Here is a 13189-nt window from a genome sequence, read left to right as displayed (position 1 = left end):
TGGGGGAGGTGATGTTCCGACAACGACAGAAAAATTCCTAAAGAAGAGCTCTGTGTATCTCGAAAGCTTGTATCTCTCACCAACAGAAGTTGGTCTAATAACAAGTATTGGGCTTTAGGGTGACCAGATGTCCTGATTGTATAGGGACAGTCCTGATATTTGAGGCTTTTTCTTATATAAAAGCCTATTACCCCCACCCCCAACCCGATTTTTTTGCACCTGCTGTCTGGTTACCCTACTTGGGCTACACTTAAATGTTTGGTTGAACTAGCTACACTGTTTAAGGATGTGGAAAAACACTCCCCTGATTGACATAGTTTGTCAACCTAACTTCTAGCATAGATGTAGCTGTGTTGGCGGAAGAGTGCTGCTGCTGTGGGGGGCACTGCCTTCAGAGCTGAGCGACCGGGACAACTGTCGCTGCTCTCTGATGCCCAGCTCTGAAGGCACACACAAGTGAGGGTGGCAATACCGTGACACCCCCCCTCCCCCCAAATAACCTTGTTGACCCTCCTACAACTCCCTTTGGGGTCAGGACCCCCAATTTGAGAAATGCTGGTCTCCCCTGTGAAATCTGTATAGTATGGGGTAAAAGCACACAAAAGACCAGATTTCTCGGTCCATGACATATTTTTCATGGCTGTGAATTTGGTAGGCCCTATTTATAAATCATTTTTCATCCAAAGGGCTTTGTGTCATTACAGTGTGGCAAGGGGTTGTTAATAATCTCAAGTGGTAAAGTCCTTATCACTTAAGGCTAGATTTTTAAAAGTATTTAGGCAGCCATTGGAAATTAGGTGCTTAGGCACTTTTGAAAATCCCACTAGGTCCCTAGCTACATCTTTAGATGCCTAAATACCTTTGAAAATCTGGTCCTTCGTTTTTACATTTCACCCAAATTAAGAAACTCAGCCCAGCATCCCCTAGTACTATGCTGTATCAGTGGGTTCTCTATTAACTCAGGGACCACATACAGAGCTAATCACAAATCCAATTTTCTATAGTGCATGGGTTTTCCTTTAACAGACTTGCTTCCAGGGCCGGCTCCAGGCACCAGGCAACCAAGCACATGCTTAGGGTGGCACCTGGTAAGGGGCGGCCAATCTTGGGGTGGCGGGGGGGCAGCGTGGCGCAGCATTCTGCGGGGGGGGGCCGCTACGGTGGCGCAGCGCTCGGCGGGGGGCAGCGCGGTGCGCAGCCCTCGGGGGGGGGTTCCGGCAGGGCGCGGCGCTTGGGGGGGGCGGGCTCCAGCGGCTCGGCGGGAGGGTGGCGTGGGGCGCGGCGTTCGGGGGGCGGTGGGGCGGTGCTTTTTTTTGCTGCTTGGGGCAGCAAAAAAGTTAGAGCCGGCCCTGCTTGCTTCAAAGTACTGACCTCACCCAGATTGTTCTAGCTTGTCAAAGCTGAGATCACCTGCACAAACTGATTAGTTTCTTTTAATAATTGTGTAGCAGCTGAAAAGGAGTTCTCACTCTCTGGTTTAAAAATGATTCCCCACGAGGTGGAACTGTTTCAACACAAATCATTTCTAATAAAACACTGGCTTGATTTGCAAATAAGTAGGTATTCTGTTCATTTGGAGTCACAGACATGACTGCTGGGAATCACAGGAACAGAGTGAGAAGAACCTGGACTTCAATATTGTGTGTTTCTACTGGAGTCCTGCAGGGATCGTTTCTTATCAGTGATCTGAACGGAAACATAAAATCACTGATAAAGTTTGCAGATGACACAACGATGGGAGAGTGGTAAATAACGAAGAGGACAGGTCACTGATACATAATAATTGTGATCTCTTGATAAGCTGGTCACAAACAATATTTCCTCTGTATTTGGCACTGGTGTGGACACTGCTTGAGTACTGTGTCCAGTTCTGGTGTCAACAATTCAAGAAGGATGTTGATAAATTGGAGAGGGGTCAGAGACAAACCACGGGAATGATTAAAAGATTAGAAAATATGCCTTATATTAATGGATTCAAAGAGCTCAGTTTATTCATTTTAACAAAGAGAAGGTTACGGGGTTACTTGCTCACAGACTGGAAGTACCTACATGGGGAGCAAATATTTAAAATGGGCTGTTCAATCTAGGAGACAAAGTTATAACAAGATCCAGCGTTTGGAAGTTGAAGCCAGACAAATTCAGACTGGAAATAAGATGTAAATTTTTAATAGTGAAGGTAATTAACCATTAGAGCAACTAACTAAGGATCGTGGTGGATTCTCCATCGCTGACCATTTTAAAATCGAGACTGGATGTTTTTCTGAAATATATTCTAGTTCAAACAGTCGTTATTTGGGTGGAAGTTCTCTGGCCTGTTACACAAGAGGTCAGAGTAGATGATCACAGTGATTAGGGTTACCATTCGTCCGGATTTACCCGGACATGTCCTCCTTTTGTGTGCTAAAAATAACGTCCGGGGGGAATTTGTAAAGCACTCACAATGTCCGGGATTAGCAGAGCGAGCGGCTGGGAGGGCTGCAGGGAAGTCCCGGGCTGGACTCAGGAGCAGCTGTAGAGGAGCCGGATCCGCCCTGCATTCTGAGCCGGCAGCTCCCTTGCAGCCCAGTCCAGCAGCACTGTGCAGGGCCAGACCGGGTTTTGTTGTGCAGGGCCAGACCGGGTTTTGTTGTGCTGGGGAGCTCAGCCAGGTGTCCGGCTCGCACAGAGCCCAACACTCTGTTCTGAGCAGCAGGGTAAGGGGGACCGGGGGCAGGAAGGTTCTGGAGGGGGCAGTCAAGAAACGGGGGGGGCTTTTTGGGGGGAGTGGAGAAAGTTTTGGGCAGTCAGGGTACAGGTAGGGGGTAGGGTCCTGGGGGGCAGTTGGGGGGGGTCTTAGGAGGGGGCAGTTAGGGGACAAGGAACAGGGAGTCTTAGGTAGGGGGTGGGGTTCTGGAGGGCAGTTAGGAGCAGGGGTCCCAGGAGGGGGCAGTCAGGGGACAAGGAGCAGGGGGGGGTGTTTGGGAGTTCTGGGGGGGGCTGTCAGGTGGCAGGGGTGGGGAGATGGATCGGAGCAGTCAGGGGACAGGGAGCAGAGGGGTTTAGATGGGTTGGGAGTTCGGGGGGGGGCTGTCAGGGGGTGGGGAGTGGTTGGATGGGGCGTGGGAGTCCCAGGGGTCTGTCTGGGGGTGGGGGTGTGGATAAGGGTTGGGGCAGTCAGGGGACAAGAGGCAGGGAGGCTTAGATAGGGAGTGGAGTCCTGGGGGGTAGTTAGGGGCAGGGGTCCCAGGAGGGGGCAGTCAGGGGACAAGGAACGGGGGGAGGGTTGGCGGTTCTGGGGGGGCGGGAAGTGGGAGGGGCAGGGGCGGGGCTAGGGCGGGGCTCCTCCCGTCCTCTTTTTTTCTTGCTGAAATATGGTAACCCTACATTTGTCCTATGAATCTATGGATATTCCTGCAAAGGGCTTTCTTGGGAATCACTGCTGAACACAAAAGTGGGCAACAATAACGTTAAAGCAAACACATTTGGTGAGAAATGGCTACACTAATCCTAAAGCCAAAGGACCAAGTTAATCATGTGCGTAGATACCACCAAAATATTTTATGAGCTAGCTAATGTGCTTATGCACCATTCCCGTGTGCTGGATAGAGTAGGAACTGCTCCATGTATCATAATTTATACCTCTGCTTCTAACAGCAGTTCTCCTTAGCTCCCTTCTAGCCTGTGCTTCTGGAGCAGCAGGACCTGAACTCTATCCCTGCTACAGATGAGAAAGTTGGAGTGGCAGGGCTGGGTATTAACCCCCTGAAGTCCGAGGTGACCACAGATTTTTGTTAGAGTACTCTTGTCTAATTCAGCTCATAATATACCTGAGAAAATGCCCCTTGGGTGTGATTTGGACCTAAAGAAGTTAGCTGCAGTATGGCTACTTTGTGGAGATGCCCAAGTTAGGCACAATTTTCCTTCTTTGTTTTTAGTGGGCGAATCTTTTATTTGCAGCTGAATACTGTATTCTGATCTGCGTTGGCAGCAACTTTGGTGACAGCTACACAACTTCGGTAACAACCCTGACGTCTTTAAACTGACGTTCTTAGGGGAAAGAAGACAGAGGCTTCCACTCCTAGGCTTCCTGTTGCCAACATCTGAGAAGGCTCTTGTTACTGGTTTCATATCTCTGCCGTTTAGAAAAGAGACCTTTGATTGTATTATATTTTTTAAGCGGGTGAAGTAATTTTTCCTACACTAGTGAGGAAATAACTGCAGTTGCACATTAGTGTTAAGGAGAAGGACCATGGGGAGACTTGGGTATCTTGTCAGTGTAATAACGGTCGGATTTATCATCAAAGGTAAGATCTTCAATCCTGCATTATTAATAATTAATTACTATTTTATTACCATAATGCCCCAAATGTGTTCAGTGCTGTAAAGACATTGTAAGAAGACAGTCCCTGCCATGAGGCGCTAACAATCTGTAAGACTAAACACAGACAAATAAATGGAGGGGGAAGGTGTATAGCCAGATAGATAGATAGGCAGGCAAAGCTCTGAGCGTTAGGGCTGGCACACATCTTGTTAGTTCCTTTTTAAGAAATACATCCTTATCTGTATTATATAGATTTGGTTTTGGAGGTTGTTTTTCTCTGGGAGATGGATTCAATAAGATCTAATGGGCCTTTTCCATCTCTACTGTTTGTGCTTTCCATGAACATTATGGTCACTCACAAAGTTTAAAGTGGGGGAGAGGGAAGACCATGTGGTGATATAGTTCAGTTTGGCAACTAAAACATGATCACTTTAAATACTCTGTGAGACAAACTCAAATACTGTGACCAAGAATAATTTAATTTTAGGCAAATAAGTCAGACGATGTTTTAATCTGTTTTAATATTATATAGTGTGTAAAGTTTGTAGAGCTCACTGGAGAGTGCATACATATAACAAAGGGAAGCAATCCCCTTTTCCCCAAGTGTTTTTTTGGCTAATGCAGACTCACTTCTCTTCAAATGTAATCAGTAGGTTTGTGATGTGTTTTGTTGGTGTTAATGGAACTTTGGGCCACATTGTGCCCTAAGTTACACACTATTCCAATCAGAGGAATTGCACAGAGTGTGCGTTGGGTATGTTTTGCCCCTTTGTGTTATCCGTTCTTGTTCATGGCGCTAAACGTGGGACATGATTGCTGAACACACCCCAAAGGGTGGTGAAATTTTAACATTTAGCACCTGCTGAGTACAGGTAAAAATTAAATTTTATTTTAAATTAATTAGATTAGATTAATATTTGTATCTTTGATTTGTGCAAAGTGTGTTTATATGTTTGAGTTTGAAGAGACATCTGCATTTTATTTCATCTGACTTATAGAATACGTATGTTTGACAGTCTCTAAGTACACATACAAAGATTAACAACAAATAGTTCCTTAATGCCATATAAATAGATTTCCCCAACTCCAAAAAATCTTGGCATGCTCCCTTCAGTCAACCCAGCCCTGGAAAAAAGTTTGAGTGGATCGCTGAGCCTTTAGCCAGAATGATGAAGGAGTTGGTCTTCAATGCGCCGATTGGGTAGCAAGTTCTAGAATCACTAAAGCCTACATTTTAAAACATAGCCAATGCATTTGGGTGACTCAATTTTGGGGTGCCTAGTTGCAGCCAACGTGGGCCTGATTTAGTATCTGCAGCTCCCATTAATTTCAGTTGGAAGTGTGGGTACTCGGCACTGCTAAAAATCAGGCCCCGGGAAGCTCAAACCAGACACTGAAAATCAGTGGCTACTTTTGAAAATGTTGGTCTTTATAACTAAATGGAACCAGGAACATAGGAATTGCCAGGCCTGATCTGAGCAGGAGCCTGGTTTGAGAAGCGGCCCAGATAGCCTTGTTATCCTCTCTCTGAGACTGGCCGGTTTCTTCCTATGTCCTGTCGTTATTCTCTGAAGCAGGAGGGTTTGTGGCACTTCTAAATTACATTTTTTCTTTTCCCCCCTCAGGTGTCACACAAGACAATACAGCTAAAGGTAAAAAACTCTACAGAGCTCATTTAAAGCCCTTTTTGGTCAGGGTTGGATGGAGGAGGCATTCTGCTCTTGAAAGTCACAGAGAGTGTCTATTTCACAGCCGTGGCAGCCAGAACTCTGCATCCCGTGTTTGTATTAGAGCTCATTGGGGAGGGAGGGGGACTTGGAGGGAGCACAAGTGGTCATTGTTTATGCCCTGATTGCTCTGGGGATAAACACAAGGCTTCAGTCTCTGGGGTGGTCAGTGTCGTACCTTTCACCTGTGCCGCATGCTCACTTCTGTAGTAATCATTTAGAATAGCAGGGCATCGATTCATGTCCCAAGGAAAGAAAGCACATTACAAGAGACATATATAATAAGGTAAGCCCTTTACGGTGACTTACTGGCTGGTATAGTGCCTGTTACAAGCCCAGCCTGCCTTATAGTAGGACAGTCTGCACCCTGATTCACATTAGGCCCTATCCTGCCCCCAGTGAAGTTGATGGCATCACTCCTATTGGCTTCGCTGGAAGCAGGATTGGGCCCACGACTCTCAGAACTGCCTCCCTGAGGGGGGGTACGGGGCAATACTAGGCAGCAGCTTAGAGCAGGAAAAGCAAATAACGGAAAAGAGCCAGTTCCTCACTCATGGGATATGAGGCCTCAGAATCCAGTCCAGCGTGTGAATTGTCACCAAGAGGGTTGATGGACAAATGGCTCTGAGTTCTCTCCAGTGGGGAAACCAAGAACTGACAATTGGCCAAACTGGTACAACGACAAATGTAAAGGTCTCGCTTCTGATCCCTGATCACCCCAGTGCGGATCTGTAATAGCACCACTGAAGTCAGCAAAGTTACTCCAGGGCAAAACTGATGCATGTGAAGTCAGAATCAGGCCCAACATTGTGGTAATCAGTGCAATTAACGGGGAAAAGCACTGGACTACAGAATGAAGCTGTTTGGGCCAGTTCTGCCCCTGTTGCCACGTGAAAGACTCATGAAGAGGAGAAAGAGACTATTAAGGCCCCGACCCTGCAAGAGCGCACTACGTTCACACAGGACCTCATTGACTTCAAACACTGTAAACCCAAAAACAGAGAGAAAATATCTTTTACCTTCTCTAACTGCAGTCATTTGAGGAGAATAAAGCTCCATAGAGAAGTGAGATTTTTGAGTTGAAGCTGTCGCTTTAACTGCATGTCTAGTTTGCAGTTACCTTTTGATGTTGCTTTGTTAGTAGCATTTATTTATTTATTTATTTATTGTTGTTATTATTCAATATTTGCTTTAATTGTTGGTGTAGTTCCTCAAAGCCTCTTTCTGAGCTCCTTTAAACATGAAATTATCATTATTCTCTTTAAGCATGGATCTCTGGGCACAGAAAAGGGAGCGAACAGAGTCCCCACCCCAGGCAGTTTAATATCCATTAAGCTATTGATTAATAATGATTTTAGCAATAAAATGTATTTCTCTCATAATAATTTAGAATATAATTGCAATCTTAATATAAGCGATTAATGATACATATATAAATGTAGGGACAGACCTCAAGCCAGCCTATCTTTGTGCAGTCAAGATTTTGCACCTCCAAATAATTATGGCTGCGTTTTTGAACTGTTGACAATTGAGTGTGCAACTAGCAGACACCGAACTACCTGATTTACAAACACAAACAGGTACAGGAATTAGACACCTAGACTGGAGGTGACTGAAAAACGGGATGTGTGTGTGTGTTGGGGGTGGAGGGTGTAATCCAATTTCTCAGCTGTGTCTGTGTTGCCGAGGCTTTGCAGTATGAGCTGCACTGCTCTCATTGTCAGTGCTCAAACAACAACAATCCTAGTAACTTTATTTTGTGTTCTGAAAGCTGGGGAGTGACCCCCATGGGCTCGACCCTGCCCCCACCAGAAACACATTTTGTGAATTTTACACTGTTTTCATTGTAATCGGTTTTCAGTTAAATTTGCTCACCAGTTACAGAGCTGACCACAGAACTATCTTTTGCTATCCGGTTTGGCTGATCTCCCCACCTTTTTTACTTTAAAAACTTGTTAAAAAATTCCATCCGCAATCACTAATTATTAATAGCCCGGAATCTGCAAACCCTTTCACTTACCATTCAGCCTGTGTATAATGTGCAGGATCAGGGCCTCATATCCACGCCCAGAATTTACTGCAGGTCAAAGGATGTTGGGCCCAATTATTTTGTGCTTGAGTGAAAATCTCCCTGGTAAAATGTCAGTTGCAATATTCTATTAATATAATAAGTGCTGTGTAATGATATTAGATACTGCTAATTAAGGACCCGATCCTACAAACACTTCTTATGGATGTACAGCTTACTCCAACCATCACTAGCTCCAGAGGGGCGAATAGGACTGCTCCCTCCCAGCAGTAGGCACTGTCCCAGGAGTTGTGTTGGCAGAATCAGGCCCAGCGTTGTTATTTATTGCTAATAATTGGCACAATATAACAACATGATTAATTATTAATATAATCAATGGTTTTATATATCTATATCTATCTAGCTATAAACTGAATTGTATAACTGAATATTATACCTATCACTGTATTATCAGGTATCAGAGGGGTAGCCGTGTTAGTCTGAATCTGTAAAAAGCAACAGAGGGTCCTGTGGCACCTTTAAGACTAACAGAAGTATTGGGAGCATAAGCTTTCGTGGGTAAGAACCTCACTTCTTCAGATGCAAGAAGTGAGGTTCTTACCCACGAAAGCTTGCATCTGAAGAAATGAGGTTCTTACCCACAAAAGCTTATGCTCCCAATACTTCTGTTAGTCTTAAAGGTGCCACAGGACCCTCTGTTGCTTGTATTATCAGGGATATTTTCTCAGTGAGAACACCTTTATTCAGGGGTTTCTATGAGACGCCATCTCGGTCGCCTTTCTAATGGCTCCTTTCTAAGTGCCTGTGTAAGAGACCTGAGTTCTGAACCTCAGTTACCGATGACAACTCAGCCCCTGGGCTGCTTTGTACCTGTCACCTCCCAGCCTTCGTTGTTTTACATCAGCCATAAAGGTGGAGATCCGTGGCCGTGACGTGGTCCTGCAGTGCGAGGGGTTTTCAAGCACCCAGTCTGGCATAACCTGGCAGAGAGATGGAATTACTTTAGAGAACAACAACGCAGAGTTGAACTTGGGCGCAGAAGCGGACGACCCAAAAGGAGTTTATAGGTGCAATGATTCCACTCCTGTACAGGTGTATTTCCGAAGTACGTTCACCAGTCAGTTTGCCTCTGGTCTATAAAACTAGAGCTGGCTGGAATTTTTAATTCCAAACTTATTTTTTTGATGAAAAATGGCCTTGTTCTGGAAATTAAAGTTTTTAAAATGTTCTGTGAAACACACCTGCCATTTCTCCATTGGCTTTCTGTAAAGCTGCAGCAGTAGCAGATGTGTGTGTTTCTCAGTCCCCAAATTTCCCCCCAGGCTGTGTGTCTTGTAAGGAACCCTCCTGCATTGGCCCAGTAGGGGAGGGAGGAGACTGGATGATCTGCTTGGGCTCTTCCAGCTCTGAACTCTAACTTCCAGTGCTCAGCCAGAAATCTCAGCACTTCTCAGACTGGGACTGGTGGTGGCATGGGGGCCCCAGTGTTCAAAACTGGCCCCCGGGCAGCAGGCACTAAGATGTGCACTTGTGCCTGGGCAGGTGCCTGTTTGCATGGGTGGTTCCTGGATCGCCAGGCACACATGCATGATTGCAGCTCATTCTGGACTGGCCCTGTGGCTGAGGAGGAGCTAGCGCTCTGCCCTGACACACCAGAGACCCTGCTCCCTGCCCTCTCCCAACTTTGCACTCCCACCGCTGGCTGCTCTGAGCAGGCACCCTGGGCTGGGTGCGCCGAGCCCTGCCTTGGTCAGGGAATGGGAGTTGCTGAGCAGTGACTGTTCTGTTTGGTCAGCGTTGCGTTGGTAGGCTCCCTCGGGGGTCCTGTCCAGTCGCCTTTGGCTGAGAGGGGCCTTAGAGGTGGGAGAGCAGAGGAATGTGTGTGTGTTAGGGAGGTTATATTTCTAACTGGGGGGCCTTGTAGGGGGAACAGAGAAATCCTCTGGGGCTCTCTTGCTGGCTTGCTCCCTGTGCCGCTGAGCTGGGTGTGTAGGAGGTGGGTGGGTGTGGAGGGTTGTGCCCCGTTCTCAGTACTCTGTGTTGTGTCTGTGGCTTTGCAGTGTGCCAAAACTGCATCGAGCTGGATGCAGCCACCATCTCGGGGATCGTGGTAGCTGATGTCATCGCCACGGTCTTCCTGGCAATCGCCGTGTACTGCATCACCGGCCAAGACAGTGGCCGTCGCTTACGAGGTGAGACGGGGAGGCCCCTCTGTCCAGCTCAGGGGAGGGGTGTCTCTGCTGCCCAGTGCAGGGACAGGGAATGTCTGGTTGGACAGGACTCGCTGCGCAGTATCCCTGGGGTCTTTCCATCACACTCACCCACATGATGCTGGTTTGGTGCCTGGAGCCCCTACATGCATGTCTCAAGGACTGCATGTCAGGCCAGGGGGAGGGAGTCTGAGGGTGTCTGCATATGTGATTGTGTGTCTGCATGTTGCTGTGGGAGACTGTCATCTGTGAGTGTGGGTATCTGCCTGAGCAAGGGGGTAGCAGGAGGAGACACTGTATTTTGCAGGACACCCACCTCTGGGCCGATCCTCTGTAACTTCCTCACAAATTCCCATAACTTTACAAACTGTGTAGTCAGCACGAGGGAACACAGCCATATCTGGAGTGAAGGGCAGCAGCCAACACAGAGTACAGTTGGGGAGAGGTGAAATTTTAGGCAGAGACATCAGGGTAAATCTCGAGGGAATGCCTACATTTGGCTTTTGTGCAAATAGTTTCCCACCTTTGCTACTGCTAGCTTAGCTCTCCCAATAGTTGGGACAGTGGGAGCCCTCGTGTAGATAGGGCTCCTGTAGCTCTCAGCATTTTAAGCACCATGTTATTGACCCAGTGACACCAGTAGATGTTGATTCCTTTTTGACAACAGCGCCCCCACTGGCGGGGCTGAACCAGTGGCAGCAATAAGTGAAATTTTAGCAGAACAGGCCTAGTGTGAACAAAGCTCTATGCTTAGCAAAAGTAACATGTGTTCCCAGCTGTCCGTGGAGAGCAGAGAGGGGCCCTGGGCCCGCTGCCCTGCACCTGGTGTCGCTGTTACCACCCATGCACGGGAAGTGTGGAGTGGGTGTGAAATGCTAGTGAGTCAGACTGGTGGCGTTGGACCCCGTGCTGTGCAGGTGTAAGTGGTGGTACAAGGTGCAGAGTGGGGGAGAGAGAATCACCACTTGGGGTCATTTGAAAATGCTGCCCTCCTGCCGAGCTTCCCACTGACCTTTGCTTGATTTATTTTAGCTTCTGACCGACAGAACCTGATCGCCAATGAGCAGCTCTACCAGGTGAGTGATGAGTAGTCACTGGGCCAGCCTTTCACATCACTTAGTGCTCGGAAATCTGGACTGGTGCAGATCGCTCAGGGCCTGGAGAGGCTCCTGGCCTTGCTAGTGATTTAGATCTGTACAGAGCAGGTGTTGAATGCTCCCACCAGGGTGAATGGAAGTGTGGGGGGTCTGACTTGGTCATGCTGCACCCCCACTTTGCCCGGTGTAAGGATCATCCTGGAGCAGCCGGCCCCAGTGCACACACTGCAGCTGGGACGCCCTCTGGCTGTGCCCCTTCCCCCCTCCGGCCCTGCGGCTGGAACAGGGTGCCAGGGGCGTTGGAACAGTTTGTATAGTGGGGGGGCTGAGAGCCATTGAACCAGACTGTAAACTCTGTGTGTGAGGGAAACCCTGCCAAGCCGGAGGTGCTGCTGCACCCTTAGTTCCAGCACCCCTGCAGAGTGCTGGCTGCTTGGGGATTTCCCCGGTACCTAGGGAGTGCCTAGCTGGCTGCTTAAGCCACAGTGACAACCTCCTGAGGGTTGAGCCCCAGGTGCCCCTCCCTCCCTCTCACACTTTCAGGCTGAGATTAAATACCTGCCTTCTCCCTGAAGTAGGCTGATCTGTGCAGAGCGCCTGCAGTAGTGGATGCAGGAGAGCGAAGGGCTAGAGCAGCAGCACGCTCCCAAGTACCTGTCTAGGAGCATCGCAGACACACCCAGGCACAGGCTCCCCCCAGACAGACCCAGATGTGCACAGGCTGATTCATTTGCCTGTATAATTTTTTTTTTTGCCCCCCCCCCCCCCCAACCCAAAACTGGTGCCAACTACTTTGCTCCAGCACTGCAGGAGAGGGCAGGGAAAGGCCAGCAACAGTAAGATGAACTAGCATATGGAGCCGACCAGTAATGGTGGGAAATGAGCACTGGCTGGCCTCCTCCCAGCTGGTTCTGAAATACATAACTGTGCTCATTGGAAGGTCCTGCTCGCTGGGAACTCAGTGGCTGGATTGTGATATGTGGGTGCAGGCAACATCTCCTCTGTTTTGAGGCTGCCTGTTTCATACTGAAGCTTTGAATGCAGAGGATATGGGAGGTGCTGTCTGTGCCCATTTATCCTATCAGAACCCCACGCTCCCAGCTCCTGAGGTCAAGCACCACAGTGGTGGGTGCAGTGTATGACCCTGAATAGCAGAGAAACACTTTACAAAGCAGCCTGACCTTCTCCTTCCCTCCTAGCCCCTTGGTGAGCGGGACAATGAGCAGTACAGCCGCCTAGGAGTCACCAGGACCCGCAAATGAGAGTGGAGAGCACCTGGGGGCTAATCAACTGTGACCCTTGGCCCTTCATCCTCTCTCTTTTCCACATGGGAACCAACAATATTGGGGAATCCTGCTGTCTTTGAAGCAGCCCTCAAAGCCTTCACTCTGCAGCTTGGTGGCCAGAAACCATGGTGATGGACATCTCACTAATGTGTCTAAGAAATCGATGATCTCTGCTCGCACGTGATCCTGGGCCCTGCTTGTCTGAAATCCCTCTGGCTCCCTGCAGTGCCAAGGGAGCTCGTAGAGCTCTCTGCTCTTTGTGATGATTTGCTTTGGCAATAAAGAGGCTTTGCCCGGGCTGGTGAGAGGAGCAGAATCCTACCTAGCTGTCCTCATTTCAAGGTCGCCATGGCAGGCAGGCCTGCAGCTGATGGAGTGTCCTGTCTGACAGGACCCCATGTGATCAGTAATGGGCCCTTCCCGAGTGCAACAAGCCAAACTGGTGGGGGGCTTCTGCCGGGCCCTGAGCCGCCCCTGCTGGGTGTGGAGACTGGCTGTGCTGAGCTAGCGGTTGGTTGTTTTTAACATTGCGTGGGAGAA

General features: G+C 48.5%; 1 protein-coding gene across 1 annotated transcript; it reads left to right on the top strand.

Annotated features, from left to right (window-relative positions):
- Positions 1 to 2618: 2618 nt before the first annotated feature.
- LOC128823240 (T-cell surface glycoprotein CD3 delta chain-like) lies at positions 2619 to 12965 on the top strand. Its single transcript, XM_054005422.1, has 7 exons — positions 2619 to 2693; positions 3937 to 4283; positions 5926 to 5952; positions 8961 to 9161; positions 10117 to 10248; positions 11299 to 11342; positions 12563 to 12965. Exons 2-7 carry the CDS (start codon positions 4229 to 4231, stop codon positions 12623 to 12625), a joined length of 522 nt encoding a protein of 173 aa, XP_053861397.1. The 5' UTR covers positions 2619 to 2693; positions 3937 to 4228; the 3' UTR covers positions 12626 to 12965.
- Positions 12966 to 13189: the final 224 nt, after the last annotated feature.

Source organism: Malaclemys terrapin, chromosome 15 (assembly GCF_027887155.1).
Source record: "Malaclemys terrapin pileata isolate rMalTer1 chromosome 15, rMalTer1.hap1, whole genome shotgun sequence".
In the NCBI taxonomy this organism is placed as follows: domain Eukaryota; kingdom Metazoa; phylum Chordata; order Testudines; family Emydidae; genus Malaclemys; species Malaclemys terrapin.
The sequence above is the reverse complement of the archived record's forward strand: the minus strand, read 5'-3'. Positions and strand labels throughout refer to the sequence as shown.

What these genes read in the sequence shown, in the direction of transcription:
- LOC128823240 (XM_054005422.1), top strand. Translation starts at nt 4,229, where the DNA reads ATGGGGAGACTTGGGTATCTTGTCAGTGTAATAACGGTCGGATTTATC. An exon ending in GGTCGGATTTATCATCAAAG is followed by an intron (nt 4,284 to 5,925) that starts GTAAGATCTTCA and finishes TTCCCCCCTCAG; the next exon opens with GTGTCACACAAGACAATACA. An exon ending in CCAATGAGCAGCTCTACCAG is followed by an intron (nt 11,343 to 12,562) that starts GTGAGTGATGAG and finishes CTTCCCTCCTAG; the next exon opens with CCCCTTGGTGAGCGGGACAA.